This window comes from Thecamonas trahens (assembly GCF_000142905.1).
Source record: "Thecamonas trahens ATCC 50062 unplaced genomic scaffold supercont1.43, whole genome shotgun sequence".
NCBI classification, from domain to species: domain Eukaryota; order Apusomonadida; family Apusomonadidae; genus Thecamonas; species Thecamonas trahens.
In genome coordinates, this window is record NW_013657637.1 from 114,575 (window position 1) to 126,345 (window position 11,771).

General features: G+C 65.6%; 7 protein-coding genes across 7 annotated transcripts; 2 read left to right on the forward strand and 5 right to left on the reverse strand.

Moving 5' to 3' along the window:
* Positions 1–175: 175 nt before the first annotated feature.
* AMSG_08629 (NB-ARC domain-containing protein) lies at positions 176–3,454 on the forward strand (the record flags this gene model as incomplete). The annotated part of the gene is made up of 1 exon (XM_013899606.1): positions 176–3,454. The coding sequence occupies one exon, from the start codon at positions 176–178 to the stop codon at positions 3,452–3,454; it is 3,279 nt and encodes a 1,092-aa protein (XP_013755060.1).
* A 211-nt stretch (positions 3,455–3,665) lies between these two features.
* Positions 3,666–3,951, forward strand: AMSG_08630 (uncharacterized protein; the record flags this gene model as incomplete). The annotated part of the gene is made up of 2 exons (XM_013899607.1): positions 3,666–3,914; positions 3,943–3,951. The coding sequence occupies exons 1-2, from the start codon at positions 3,687–3,689 to the stop codon at positions 3,949–3,951; spliced, it is 237 nt and encodes a 78-aa protein (XP_013755061.1). The 5' UTR covers positions 3,666–3,686.
* Positions 3,952–4,090: 139 nt separating this feature from the next.
* Positions 4,091–5,532, reverse strand: AMSG_08631 (uncharacterized protein; the record flags this gene model as incomplete). The annotated part of the gene is made up of 2 exons (XM_013899608.1): positions 4,091–4,822; positions 4,855–5,532. 2 exons carry the CDS (start codon positions 5,530–5,532, stop codon positions 4,091–4,093), a joined length of 1,410 nt encoding a protein of 469 aa, XP_013755062.1.
* A 206-nt stretch (positions 5,533–5,738) lies between these two features.
* On the reverse strand, positions 5,739–6,231 carry AMSG_08632 (uncharacterized protein; the record flags this gene model as incomplete). The annotated part of the gene is made up of 2 exons (XM_013899609.1): positions 5,739–6,161; positions 6,190–6,231. 2 exons carry the CDS (start codon positions 6,229–6,231, stop codon positions 5,739–5,741), a joined length of 465 nt encoding a protein of 154 aa, XP_013755063.1.
* Positions 6,232–6,428: 197 nt separating this feature from the next.
* Positions 6,429–7,820, reverse strand: AMSG_08633 (phosphatase; the record flags this gene model as incomplete). The annotated part of the gene is made up of 1 exon (XM_013899610.1): positions 6,429–7,820. One exon carries the CDS (start codon positions 7,818–7,820, stop codon positions 6,429–6,431), a length of 1,392 nt encoding a protein of 463 aa, XP_013755064.1.
* Positions 7,821–8,073: 253 nt separating this feature from the next.
* On the reverse strand, positions 8,074–9,936 carry AMSG_08634 (alpha-glucosidase; the record flags this gene model as incomplete). The annotated part of the gene is made up of 1 exon (XM_013899611.1): positions 8,074–9,936. The coding sequence occupies one exon, from the start codon at positions 9,934–9,936 to the stop codon at positions 8,074–8,076; it is 1,863 nt and encodes a 620-aa protein (XP_013755065.1).
* A 270-nt stretch (positions 9,937–10,206) lies between these two features.
* AMSG_08635 (30S ribosomal protein S19e) lies at positions 10,207–11,148 on the reverse strand (the record flags this gene model as incomplete). Its single annotated transcript, XM_013899612.1, has 2 exons — positions 11,129–11,148; positions 10,207–10,654 (listed from the first exon to the last, which is right to left on the reverse strand). Exon 2 carries the CDS (start codon positions 10,651–10,653, stop codon positions 10,207–10,209), a length of 447 nt encoding a protein of 148 aa, XP_013755066.1. The 5' UTR covers position 10,654; positions 11,129–11,148.
* Positions 11,149–11,771: the final 623 nt, after the last annotated feature.

Here is an 11,771-nt window from a genome sequence, read left to right on the forward strand (position 1 = left end):
CCCCCCCCCCCCCTCCCCGTCCCTCGTCCTCTTGCCCACACCACACCGCACGACTAGGTTGAGCCTTGCAAGCACCGACTGTCACCTCCGGCGCTACCTCCCCCCCCCCCCCCCCCCCCCCCCCACCAGCCGCAACCCCAGCACCTCGCTCGGCCTCCACCACCCGCTTCGCATCATGTCGACGACGGCGTTCAACTGGCGGACGACCCACATTCTTGGCCCGGTGGTCAACAACATCTACTCGCGGTCGCCCGTCAATGCGCTCCAGGTGCGGGACGACCGCCTACTGGTGGGCTTCTCCGACTCGACCGTCCGTCTCTTCGACCGGGCTTCGGGCATCCGGATGTGGACGCTCGAGGGCCATGGTGGGCCTGTCAACTGCCTCCACTCGTCCAAGACCCGCATGGTGACAGGCTCGGACGACAAGATGATCAAGGTGTGGGATATGCGCGAGGGCCGATGCCTCCTCACGCTTGAGGGCCACATCGCGCCCGTGCTCTGCGTCCGCCTCTCAGACCGCCACATCCTCTCGGGCGGCCGCGACCATACCATCAAGGTGTGGGACAAATCGACCGGCTATTGCCTCCGTACCCTCCGTGGCCACACCGGCCGCATTGTTGACCTCCAGCTTGGCGCTGGCTCCGGCTCGCAGTTTTACACCTCGTCGACCGACGGGACTATCAAGCTCTGGGACGTCCGCTCCGAAAACCGCATCCGCTCGTACAAGGGCCACAAAAAGGCCATTGTCTCGTTCCACCACGAAGAAGCCACTCTTATTTCTGCTGCCGACGACGGAACCATCAAGTCTTGGGACTGTGCCACCGGCAAGTGCTCGCTCACCTTGCGGGTCGGCTCGGAGCGGGAAATCCCACAATCCATCCGCATCCGCAACGATCTGCTCTTCTGCGGCGAAGCCTCCGGGACCATTCGCATTCGCGAGGCCTCCACCGGCACGCCCGTCCGCTTGCTCGAGGGTCACGCTTCGCGTGTCGCCGCTCTCCAGGTCGAGGACTTTGAAATCTGGTCTGGCTCGTCCGACTCGACTGTCCGCCGCTGGTCGACCGAAGATGAGGTCCGCATCTTGCTCGAGCGGATGAAGACCGAAGAGTTTGAGGTTGTTGACAACTCTGTCCTCTCCTCGAACACCTTTACCGGCGACCTGACTTCGCCCGGCCCGGCATCGCCGAGCGGCGGTGCGCCGAGCGGCGGTGCGCCGTCGTCTGCTGCCACCTCGTCAGTGGCACCGTCGGCCGTTGATGCCGGCAGCTCAAGCTGTCGCGACTCGGGCAGCCTGGCGGCAGTGACCGTTCCATCCTCCTCGATGACGCCGCTCGCCTCGGGCCTCTCCACCACCTCGTTCTCCGCGGCGGGGCCGGGCTCGCCTGGTGGCGTGCTGGCGCCCGACGGGCCGCCAGGCCCCGCAGTTACACTCTCGTCTGCGCTCCAGGGCACGACCGTCGAGCCGGCCTGGGCTGTTGGCGAGTTCGTGGTAACCGACCTCGCGTCGGGTGACTCGCCCATCCTCTGCTGCGCGCTCTCGCGCGACTACATTGTTTACGGGACCGAGGATGGTCAGATTGTCATTGCCGATCGTGGCTCGCCGAGCTCGCGGCGGACAAAGATGTGGACCTCGCCTATCCGCGCCATCTTTGTCGCCGCCATCGGCGTCGGTTCGGGCGCTGACGACGGCTCGGTCGCGCTCTGGTCGTCCGGCTCGGGTACCGCCGTCTGGTCGGTCCAGCACCATATCGGCGCCGTCAACGCGCTGCAGACGAATGGCAAGTTTGTGGCCTCAGGCTCACAGGACGGTTCGCTCAAGGTCATGAACGCCGCCGACGGTATCCTTGTCCACTCGCTCACCGACCACTCGGGCCCAGTCACCACCCTCCACTTTCTGGCCACCACCATCGTGTCCGGCGCCGCCGACGGCAGCCTTGCCATCTGGAACGCCACCTCGGGTGAGGTTGTCAAGGTTCTCTCCGGCCACAAGGGCGCAGTCACCGCGCTCGAGTTTGATGACCTGGAGGTGCTCTCGGCCTCCGAGGACGGCACCATTCGCGTGTGGGACGTGGCTACCGGCGAGTGCGTCCGTATGTACTCGCTTGGCGAGGGCGAGGCCCGCATTAACTGTCTTCAGTTTGACGATTCGAAGATTGTCCACGGTCTCGCCAATGGTAACCTCGTGGTCCGCGATATGGAGACCGGCGAGTCGGTCCGTGTCCTCACTCGCCACTCTGAGTCGGTCACCGATCTCGCGTACGACGCCAACGTTATTGTCTCGGCTTCGCGCGACGCCTCGCTTCGAATGTGGACCTTTACCGGCGCGCCTGCAGACTCGGGCGGCCTCGCCCGCAGCGACATTGCTGACAAGGTCGAGGCTCGGATGGGAGAGATTATGGCCCGTGCCGGCCCGTCAAGTGGCAAGCCGGGCGACAGCCTACGCGCCGGCGCCTCCGGCACCACCTACTCGCCGGGTACAAGCCCTGGCGGTGGTGGTACGCCCTCGTCGCTCGCTGTCAACTCAACCAGCAAGCATCTCGAGCTCTCAGAGCTGGCCGAGTGGTCGCGGGCCGAGTGCAAGAAGCGGACTATCAACCGCGGCAAGAACACTGCCATCAACTGCCTGCACTTTACCGGCGACTCGTTGGTGACCGGTGGCTCAGACGGTGTCGCCAAGATGTGGGACATCAACACGGGCTCGCGGCTCAAGACCTTCCGCGGCCACCTCGGCGCCGTCAACTGCCTCCGCTTCTCTGGCGACACCCTTGTTTCTGGCGACGACCTGCACGTCCGGGTCTGGTCCATGGCCTCCAACTCGTGCGTCGTCACCCTTGATGGCCACGAGGGTCCCGTCCTCTCGCTCGGCTTCAACTCGGAAGTCATCGTCTCGGGCTCCCGCGACCACACGCTCAAGGTCTGGGACCTTGAGACTGGCCGTCTGCTGCGAACGCTCAAGGGCCACAACGGCCGCATCACCGACCTCGTCCTCCGCGACCAGATGATTGTCTCGGCCTCGACCGACGGCACGCTCAAGCTGTGGGACATCAACACGTCGCAGCGGGTTCGCTCGTTCAAGGGCCACACGCAGGGCGTTAACTGCTGCTCGGTGGTCTCCACCTCGATCGTTTCCGGCTCGGCAGACGCCTCGCTCCGCGTCTGGGACCTCGGCTCTGGATCTACCATCTCGGTCTTTGACCCCTCGGGCGCCAACGACGTCACTCACTGCCTCCAGGCTGACGAGCACAAGATCATCTGCGGCCGTCGCGATGGCGTCCTCGCTGTCCGCACCCTCATCGACGGCTCGGTCGTCCGCACCTGGGATGCCCACACCCGTGCCATCAACGCTGTCCAGTTCGACGAGACCCGTATCGTCTCCGGTTCGGAAGACAAGACCGCCAAGGTCATCGAGTTTGACGACAAGTCTGGCAAGAACAAGTCGTGCGTCATCTCGTAGCCCTCTTCTCCCGCTCCAGGCCGGCGCAGACTCTCCTTCGACCTGCCAAGCTCCGATGTTGTCGCCACTGAAGCCGACACCGCCCAATATTGAACGATGAACTCCTGTGATCAGCCCAGCCTCATCCGCTCGCGCTGTCCGTCCGGTCTGACAAGCCACTCCACCTCCCCCTCCCCCCCCTCCCCCCATGGCTACCCCCACGCACACGCTGGTCTCAGCCCTACGCCCAGGCATGCGTGACGTTGCCCTCCACGTACAGGTTGTGTCGGTCGACGCCACGGCCGATGCCGTCACCACGGCGGGTGAGCCTGTTGTCGCCGTCCACGCCCTCGTTGCCGATGCCTCGGCCGCCGTCGTCCTTGTCGTCCGATCCGCCGCTGCCGCCACGCTGCTTGTTCCGGGCACATGGCTCGCCATCACTGGCGCCGCCGTTTGCATCACCTCGCAGCGCACCCTCGCCGTCACCTTCGAGCCTCGCTGGGGCTCAGCCTCACTGACAGCCGCTGGCGCGCCTGCTGCCGCCGCTGATGATGACGAAGCGCCGCCGATGGAGGCGGCGAGCAACACAGCGGTCAACACAGCGACCAACATCTCCCTCGCTGTTCACGACCTCGTTCGCGCATGAAGTGACGGCCTTTACAGCTGCGAACCCTTGGTCCGCTTGAACGCAAGCCGCACAGTCTCGGAGACTGGGCGGAGACCGGCAGCTACGCCGTACACCAGCGTGGCAAGGACAGCACGGCGGTAAGAGCGCAGGCGGCGGTGCTCGTGCAGGAGGTCGAGGACACCGGCGTCGATGGTGTCACGCAAGGCAGCAAGCTGGGCCTCCAGCGCCGACGTCTTGCTCGAGCCCTTGCGGTTGGCATCGCGGAAGGCCTTGTCGAGCGAGGCTAGCTCCTTCAGGTGGCGCTCGCGGGTCTTGAGCGCCGCGTCGGCGCCAGACACCACAGCGAGCACAAACTCGCCTTCGAGCGCAAGCGTCTCCATCTTGCGTTCCATCCTGGCCACATGTCGGGCCGTCCGCTCGGCGAGCGTCGCACCCCACGCCGAGACGCCGGCCATGAACGGATCGCTGACCGAGGCGCTTGACGAGTGCCCGCGCGAGGTGACCAGCTGCTCGGCAGTGGCGCCAACGGTGACCAGCGCCTCAGCTTCCTTCACCGCGGCGTCGACTCGGGCCTCGCCGGCCGCCACAGCAGCGTCGACAAAGGCCCGCAGATCGGCAACGAGGTCAGCAAAGTGCAGCAGCCGCGAGCCATAGTCGACGGCAGCCAGCAGCTGGCTGCGGTCGTCATCGCCAGCGTCCGACGCCGAGCCTGTAGTCCGCGCCGCCGACGCCATCTCCTTGGCCGCCCACTTGGCAAAGTCCTTGCGCCCGTCTCGCGGCAGAAGAGCGCAACCTGCCGTGAGCCACCGAGCACAGGATGCTCGCACACGTACAGCACAAAACGCTCGAGCGCAGAGCGACGCTTCTCCACAAACTCCTCCGAGAAGCGGCCCAGGCGCTTCTTGCCCGGGAGTGCCGGCACGATGCGGTAGGGAAAGGCCTCGGACAGTGCGCCGTGGAGCCAAACAAAGTCGCGGTAGCGCCTGACCGAGACTGTCTCCTCGCCGCCGGCCGTTGTCACCGTCAGCATGTACGAGGTGTGGGACTTGGAGAGCAGGCCCGATGTCGGTGCCTTGGCCTCGCACACAGCTAGCGCCACCTGCACCCCGACCATCTCCCCACTCGTTCGCTCCGTCGGCAGTGCCGTGCCCAGCGCCCCACCCAGCGCATCATCCGAGTCCGAGAACGAGCCCAGCGCATCGGCCGGCGCCGAGCCCGAGCTCCCCACAGACCCGCTGCTGGACGACTCACCAGCCAACGTCAGCGCCCGTCCACGCCACCCATCGGTACCGCTTGTCCCAGACCCATGTTTAGCCCCAGCTCCTGCCCCAGCTCCTGCCCCAGCTCCGGCCGCGGTCCCGGTCGTCGTCCCGCCCGTCCGTCCGCCTGTCGCCGGGCCTGCCGAGTCTGCGGCGTTTGCAGCCGTCGACGACCGCTGTGTCGGGTCGAGCAGGTCATCGATGAGCGACATGTGGGGAGCACGTGTGGGTCGATATGGTGGTGGTGGTGGTGGTGGTGGTGGTGGTGGTGGTGGTGGTGGTGGTGGTGGTGGTGGTGGGACAGGTATGGCGGTCGGACAGGTATGGCGGTCGGTGAGCTGGCGGTTGTCGGTGAGCTGGCGGCTGGCAAGGGGCGAGGGGACCGAGGGCAAAGGCTCGACGGAGAGTGACAGACATTTTATCGGGCGAGATCTTCCTCGCCGCGGATGGCCCAGGCACGGGCGTCGGAGCGGAGCGTGGCAGAGACAAGGGTGTAACCGCCCCAGAGGTCGATGGTGGCGGCGGCGGCAAGCTTGTCGGTGTCGAGGAATACGACGGCGACGGTGGTGTCGTCGTACATCCGCCGGCGCTTGCGGGCTGGTTGGGAGACGAGAGCCTTGATGGGCTCGTCGGCACCGGCAAAGAGGACAAACGGACGAGCAGCTTTGTCGAGGACGCGGGCCACGAGGTAATCGGCACAGTTGGTGTACGGGCCGGGCGCGTCCATCCACTCAAAGACCATGTCGACAACTTCGGCCGAGGTGAACATGTCCCACAGGCCGTCGCAGCCGAGGACTACAAACGCGTCCGACGACGTCAGCTGTGCATGGTACACTGCAGGCTCGGCCGTCGTGTATGGCGGCGTGTACGGGTTTGGGATCCGCCGCGATGCAGACGACGCCTTGTCCCATACCCGTAAAAGTATGGTGGTGGGTGGTGGTGGTGGTGGTGGTGGTGGTGGTGGTGGTGGTGGTGGTGGTGGTGGTGGTGGTGGTGGTGGTGGTGGGACAGGTATGGCGGTCGGTGAGCTGGCGGTTGTCGGTGAGCTGGCGGCTGGCAAGGGGCGAGGGGACCGAGGGCAAAGGCTCGACGGAGAGTGACAGACATTTTATCGGGCGAGATCTTCCTCGCCGCGGATGGCCCAGGCACGGGCGTCGGAGCGGAGCGTGGCAGAGACAAGGGTGTAACCGCCCCAGAGGTCGATGGTGGCGGCGGCGGCAAGCTTGTCGGTGTCGAGGAATACGACGGCGACGGTGGTGTCGTCGTACATCCGCCGGCGCTTGCGGGCTGGTTGGGAGACGAGAGCCTTGATGGGCTCGTCGGCACCGGCAAAGAGGACAAACGGACGAGCAGCTTTGTCGAGGACGCGGGCCACGAGGTAGTCGGCACAGTTGGTGTACGGGCCGGGCGCGTCCATCCACTCAAAGACCATGTCGACAACTTCGGCCGAGGTGAACATGTCCCACAGGCCGTCGCAGCCGAGGACTACAAACGCGTCCGACGACGTCAGCTGTGCATGGTACACTGCAGGCTCGGCCGTCGTGTATGGCGGCGTGTACGGGTTTGGGATCCGCCGCGATGCAGACGACGCCTTGTTGAACGCCCGGAACTTGTACTTGCCGTCGCCTAGCCCACGGGTCGGCTGCAGCCGGCCCTTGACCCGCCCGCGGAAGATGGCGTCAAACTCGCCGGCGTGCTCGGCCCGGATCCGCACCACCTCGCTCGGCTCCTCGCCGTGGTGGTCCAGCGAGAGCGGTGTGGCAAACCGCGTTGCGCGAAGCTCCCGCGCCGCAAGCACCAGGCCCGGCGGACCGGCGGCGGCGCCGTCGAGCGCTTCGGCCACCACCGCCGGTGGCACGTCCCACCGGCGGACCGGAAGCCGCGCCGGTGCAGCAGTCGAGCCCAGGACCGCCCGGCAGTCACCGGCAGACGCCACGTACAGATCGCGGCCGGCGAGGTACGAGACCAGCAAGCAGGCGCCTGGCAGGCCATCCGCCGGAGTAAGGTCTCCGCGGGCGGCAGCAGCATCGCCAAGATAGGCGGCATCTGCCCAGCGGAAGCCACGGGCGAGCGCCGCCGCAAGCTCGTTGTGCTTGCAGCCGTGGCGGAGGGCGAGCGAGGCTGGGCCGTCGCCCAGCGAGGCGGCGATAAAGGCGAAGAGGTGATCACGGGCAAAGGCCGAGGCGCGCTGGCCCGAGTGGCCATCAAAGACGCCGACGAGCGCATGGCTTGATCCCAGCGCCACCGCCGAGGTATCCTCGCTCGGTGCGTTGGAGGCAAACGTCGCAGTGTGAATCGAGGCCACAGCGACGGGAGCCGCCGGCGGCGGGGTGACCACCCGCGACCCGTCTGACGACGAGACCATGGAGAAGACGTAGGACGAGGCGAGCGAGTAGTGCCACTTGGGCACAGCCGCCGCCGGCGGAGGGCTGCTGCTGCTGCTGTCAGTGCCGGCTGCTGCGCGAGTCCGCCCGCTGCCGTTCGAGGGAGGCGTTGCCATGGCTGTGGTGGCTGTGGTGGCTGTGGTGGCGGGCGTGGGGTGGGGTGCCGACTGACGGCGGCTGGCCGGCTGGACGGCTGGCCGGCCGAAGGCTGGCGGTCTGGGTCATGCTGCTGATCATCGGCCGGAGTGAGGGAGTGACGGTGTTACAGGGACGAACGATGGTATGGGCAGTGTGTGTGGTCGGCCTAACAGAGGCAGATAGAGATGGTCAAGGTGGTAGACGCGGGTCTAAGCCACGCGAGCTGGCCATCTACACAAAGACAAGCGTGGCGTCGATGCCGCGCTGGGCATCGGCGGCCGAAAAGAAGACAGTGATGTCGATTGCATCCGTCGGCTTGCCGCGCGCAGGCCCGTAGAGCGGCACAAACGGCTCGCAGACAAAGGCCCGAGCCGGGAGGGCGTCGTCGCGGGTGATGACAAATGTGGAGGCATGCGGGCTGCGGACGACGATGCGGGCTGGGCAGGCGAGACCGGCACTCCGCACCCGGAGAGTGAGGCGCTCAGGGTGGGCCGAGGCGACAACGCGCATGGCGGTGCGAGCGGCGTCGAGTGTGTAGCTGATGGTCCGTCCGAGGCCGGAAGCCCGATCCTCGCCGTAGTGCACGGTCTTGCGTGTGGCCTCGAGGATGGCACCGGGCGTTGGTTCGGGGATGAAAGCGGTGAGGCCGTCGACGGCGACGGCGGTGCCGTGGCCGCCGAGCGACGAGGTGACTCTCAGTGGAAGGATTGCGCCGGCGCGGTGAAAGACTGGAAAGATGTCAAAGGGAACGGGGTAGGCGGCGAGGTGCGAGCCGCCGGCGTGGCGCGCGCCAGACCACCAGTCGATCCACGAGCCCTTGTCCGGAAAGTGGATCTCGCGGGTGGTCGAGTTGTCGGTCATAGGCGCGACGAAGATGTCTGGGCCGAGGAGATAGTTCCACGACGAGGGTGGGAGCGGGCCGAGGTCGAGGCCGAGCGGTCGCATGATCGACGAGCCGTCGATCCAGGCCTGTGTGCCTGCGGAGAGGAGGTAGGGGACCAGCTCGTAGTGAATGTGAACAAACACGCGGTATGTGTCGAGGGTGGCGTTGCCTGAGCCAAACATCCACGGCCGGTGCTGGTTGTCGCCACCGTTCTCCATCAGCGAGCAAAAGGCGCCCATCTGGAACCAGCGGGTGAAGAGGGCGGTGGTGCGGCCGTTGACCTTGTCCGACGAGCCGCAGCACCGGTAGCCGCCGATGTCCGAGCCAAAGCCGACGTAGCCACGCCAAGCCGAGTGGAACATGTCCATGAGGGCGTCCTTGAGACCCTTGAAGGTCGGATCCTGGTCGCCGACCCATCCGGAGAAGACGACGTAGCGTGGAGAGAACGACCAGAGGTCGTCGACGGGACGCGACATGATGAGGCCCTCAAAGCCTCGGACCTTGCGGGTGTAGTTGAAAAAGTCTCCGTAGTACATGTCGGCGTACTCGCGCTCGTTGATCACGCCGCCCTTGCCGCGGATGATGCCAAACTCGATGACGTACGGATCGGTCCCGTCGCACTTCCAGCCATCAACGCCCATGTCGAGGACAGTGTCCATCTGGGCGTGCCACCAGTCGACGGCAGCCGGGTTGGTGTAGTCGAGCCATGCGCCCTCGCCGTGCCACCACTTGAGCGTCTTGCCGTCGTTGAGATAGTAGCCGCCAGCCTTGCCCTCGGCGTAGTTTGACGAGTCGACATCGATGACCGAGGTGACCCAGCAGATGACCTTGATGTTCTTGGCGTGCAGCTCGTCGATGAGGCCCGAAGCGTTGGGATATCGCCCGGTGTCAAAGGCAAAGTTGTTGATGCCCGACGACCACCGCGAGTCGAGGTCCACCGCCCCGACGGGGATGTCCCTCTCCAGAAAGCCGTCCACAAAGGCCCGAACCGCCGATCCGTTTGCCTGCGACGACGAGAGCCAGACCCAATGATGGTGTGCCCACTCGGCGTATGGTGCCGTCGCCACCTCGTCGGCTGCCGCCACCACCGCCAGGCGCGACGGCGTGTCGGCACCACTCCTGCTGGTGCCGGATGCAGGTGCGACCAGGGCGAGGGTGAGGGCGAGGGCGAGGGCGAGGGAGAGGGCGAGGGTGGAGGAGGGGATACCCATGGTAGAAGAGAGAGGGTGCGGGGTGTGGGTGTGGTGGTGGAGAGAAGGGGGGGGGAGCGTAGTGGGAGTGGGGTGGGAGTGGGGGTGGGGTGGGCGTGGCGCGCGTGCGCGTGCGCGCCAGTTGGAGACCTTTGGGATGCAATGGCTGCCGGCCGGGACGAAGGCGGATCGGTGCAGCTACAGTACAGGTACAGTGCAGGGACGGACAAGCGGACAAGCGGTGCGCGCCGTGCGTGTGATGGAGGTGAGAGAGTCAGACTGGGATTTGCTTTACTCGTCGTCGTCGACAACAGCGTACTTGGACTGCACGAGGGCGGTGGCGATGCGGTCCATGTGGCGGCGGCCCTCAGAGGTGAGGATGCGCATGTTGTTGGCGTCGCGGGTCACAAACTTGATGGTCTCGAGGTTGTTGAGGCACGAGCGGGCGACGGCGCCCGAGCCGGTGGCAACGTGGTTGGGGGCGGTGCCGTTCCGCTTCTTGCCGCCGTAGATGCGCTTGAACATGCCCACGCCAGTGGCGCCGCGCAGGTACACCTGGCGGGCGATGGCGGCGGCACGCACAAAGTACCAGTCGTTGTCGGTCGGCGAGGCCTCCTTGAAGTGCGCCGTCTTGACGTACTCGGCCCAGTCGGGCACCTTCATGCCGCCGTTCTCCTTGAGGAACTGGGAGAGAGCCATGATGAACTTCTCCGCGTGCACGTCCTTAACGTTCGGCATACTGCACACATATACATCACATCGCCACACGGGTGAGTCTTCCCCGCCATGCCCGCACCCTTTGCCTGCCGCCGCCGGTGTAGCTGCCGCGCCCTGCCGATCATACACAAAACCAGAAAAATAGCACTCGCCGCCGCAGCGAGCCTACACCCCCCCACCATCCCCCCCCATCGCCACCACGCGCAGAGTACATGCTCCTGCCTATGGTGTACACCATCTAGTGCGGGGGCCTTGCTCTGCCCACGCTACGTCGCTGTAGCCGGTGCTACGTCCGCTTCCGCCCTCGCGACGCATCCACTAAATCAGCGGCCACTCGGCGGGCCCCACGGCCAACCCAGCCATGGCACAGCTGGTATAGCAGAGCAAGACCCAAGGCCAAGTACGTGGCGTGTACCTGCTGCTCTGTGCTTCCTGGCCATGTGGCGTGCTCACTCCTTCCCTCCCTCCCGCTCCCCTCCCCAGCTCGTTCACGTACGTGTGTATGTATGTGTGAAGTGGTGTGTCCAAGACTCGTCGAGCAAGCAATGCCTTCCATTCGTCCTTTGGCCAAATTTCGTCCGTTCGCTCCGACCAACGCACCAACGATTGTGGCTGCGAGCCAACGATTATGGCTACGAGCCAACGATTATGGCTACGAGCCAACGATTGTGGCTACGAGCCAACGATTGTAGCTACGAGCCAACGATTATGGCTACGAGCCAACGATTGTGGCTACGAGCCAACGATTGTGGCTACGAGCCAACGATTGTAGCTACGAGCCAACGATTATGGCTACGAGCCAACGATTGTGGCTACGAGCCAACGATTGTGGCTACGAGCCAAAGATTGTAGCAATCAACAATGGCCGCAACACAAGGCCGCCCGCTTACCTGCACGGTAGAAGCGGGCAGAGCGGGCAGAGCTGGGCTTGTAAGTTTGGCGAGTAAGTACGGCAACAGAAAGACAGCATGAGAATGAGGTGGGGAGCGATCGATCTCTCGGGTCAGATGATTTTTTTACCTCCGGCGCTGGCGCTTGGGATCGCGCTCGTCACCACCGCGGTCGCCGCCACGGTTGCCGCCACGGTCGCCGCCACGGTCACGATTGCGGTCGCCGCCGTAGCGGTCGCCGCCACGGTC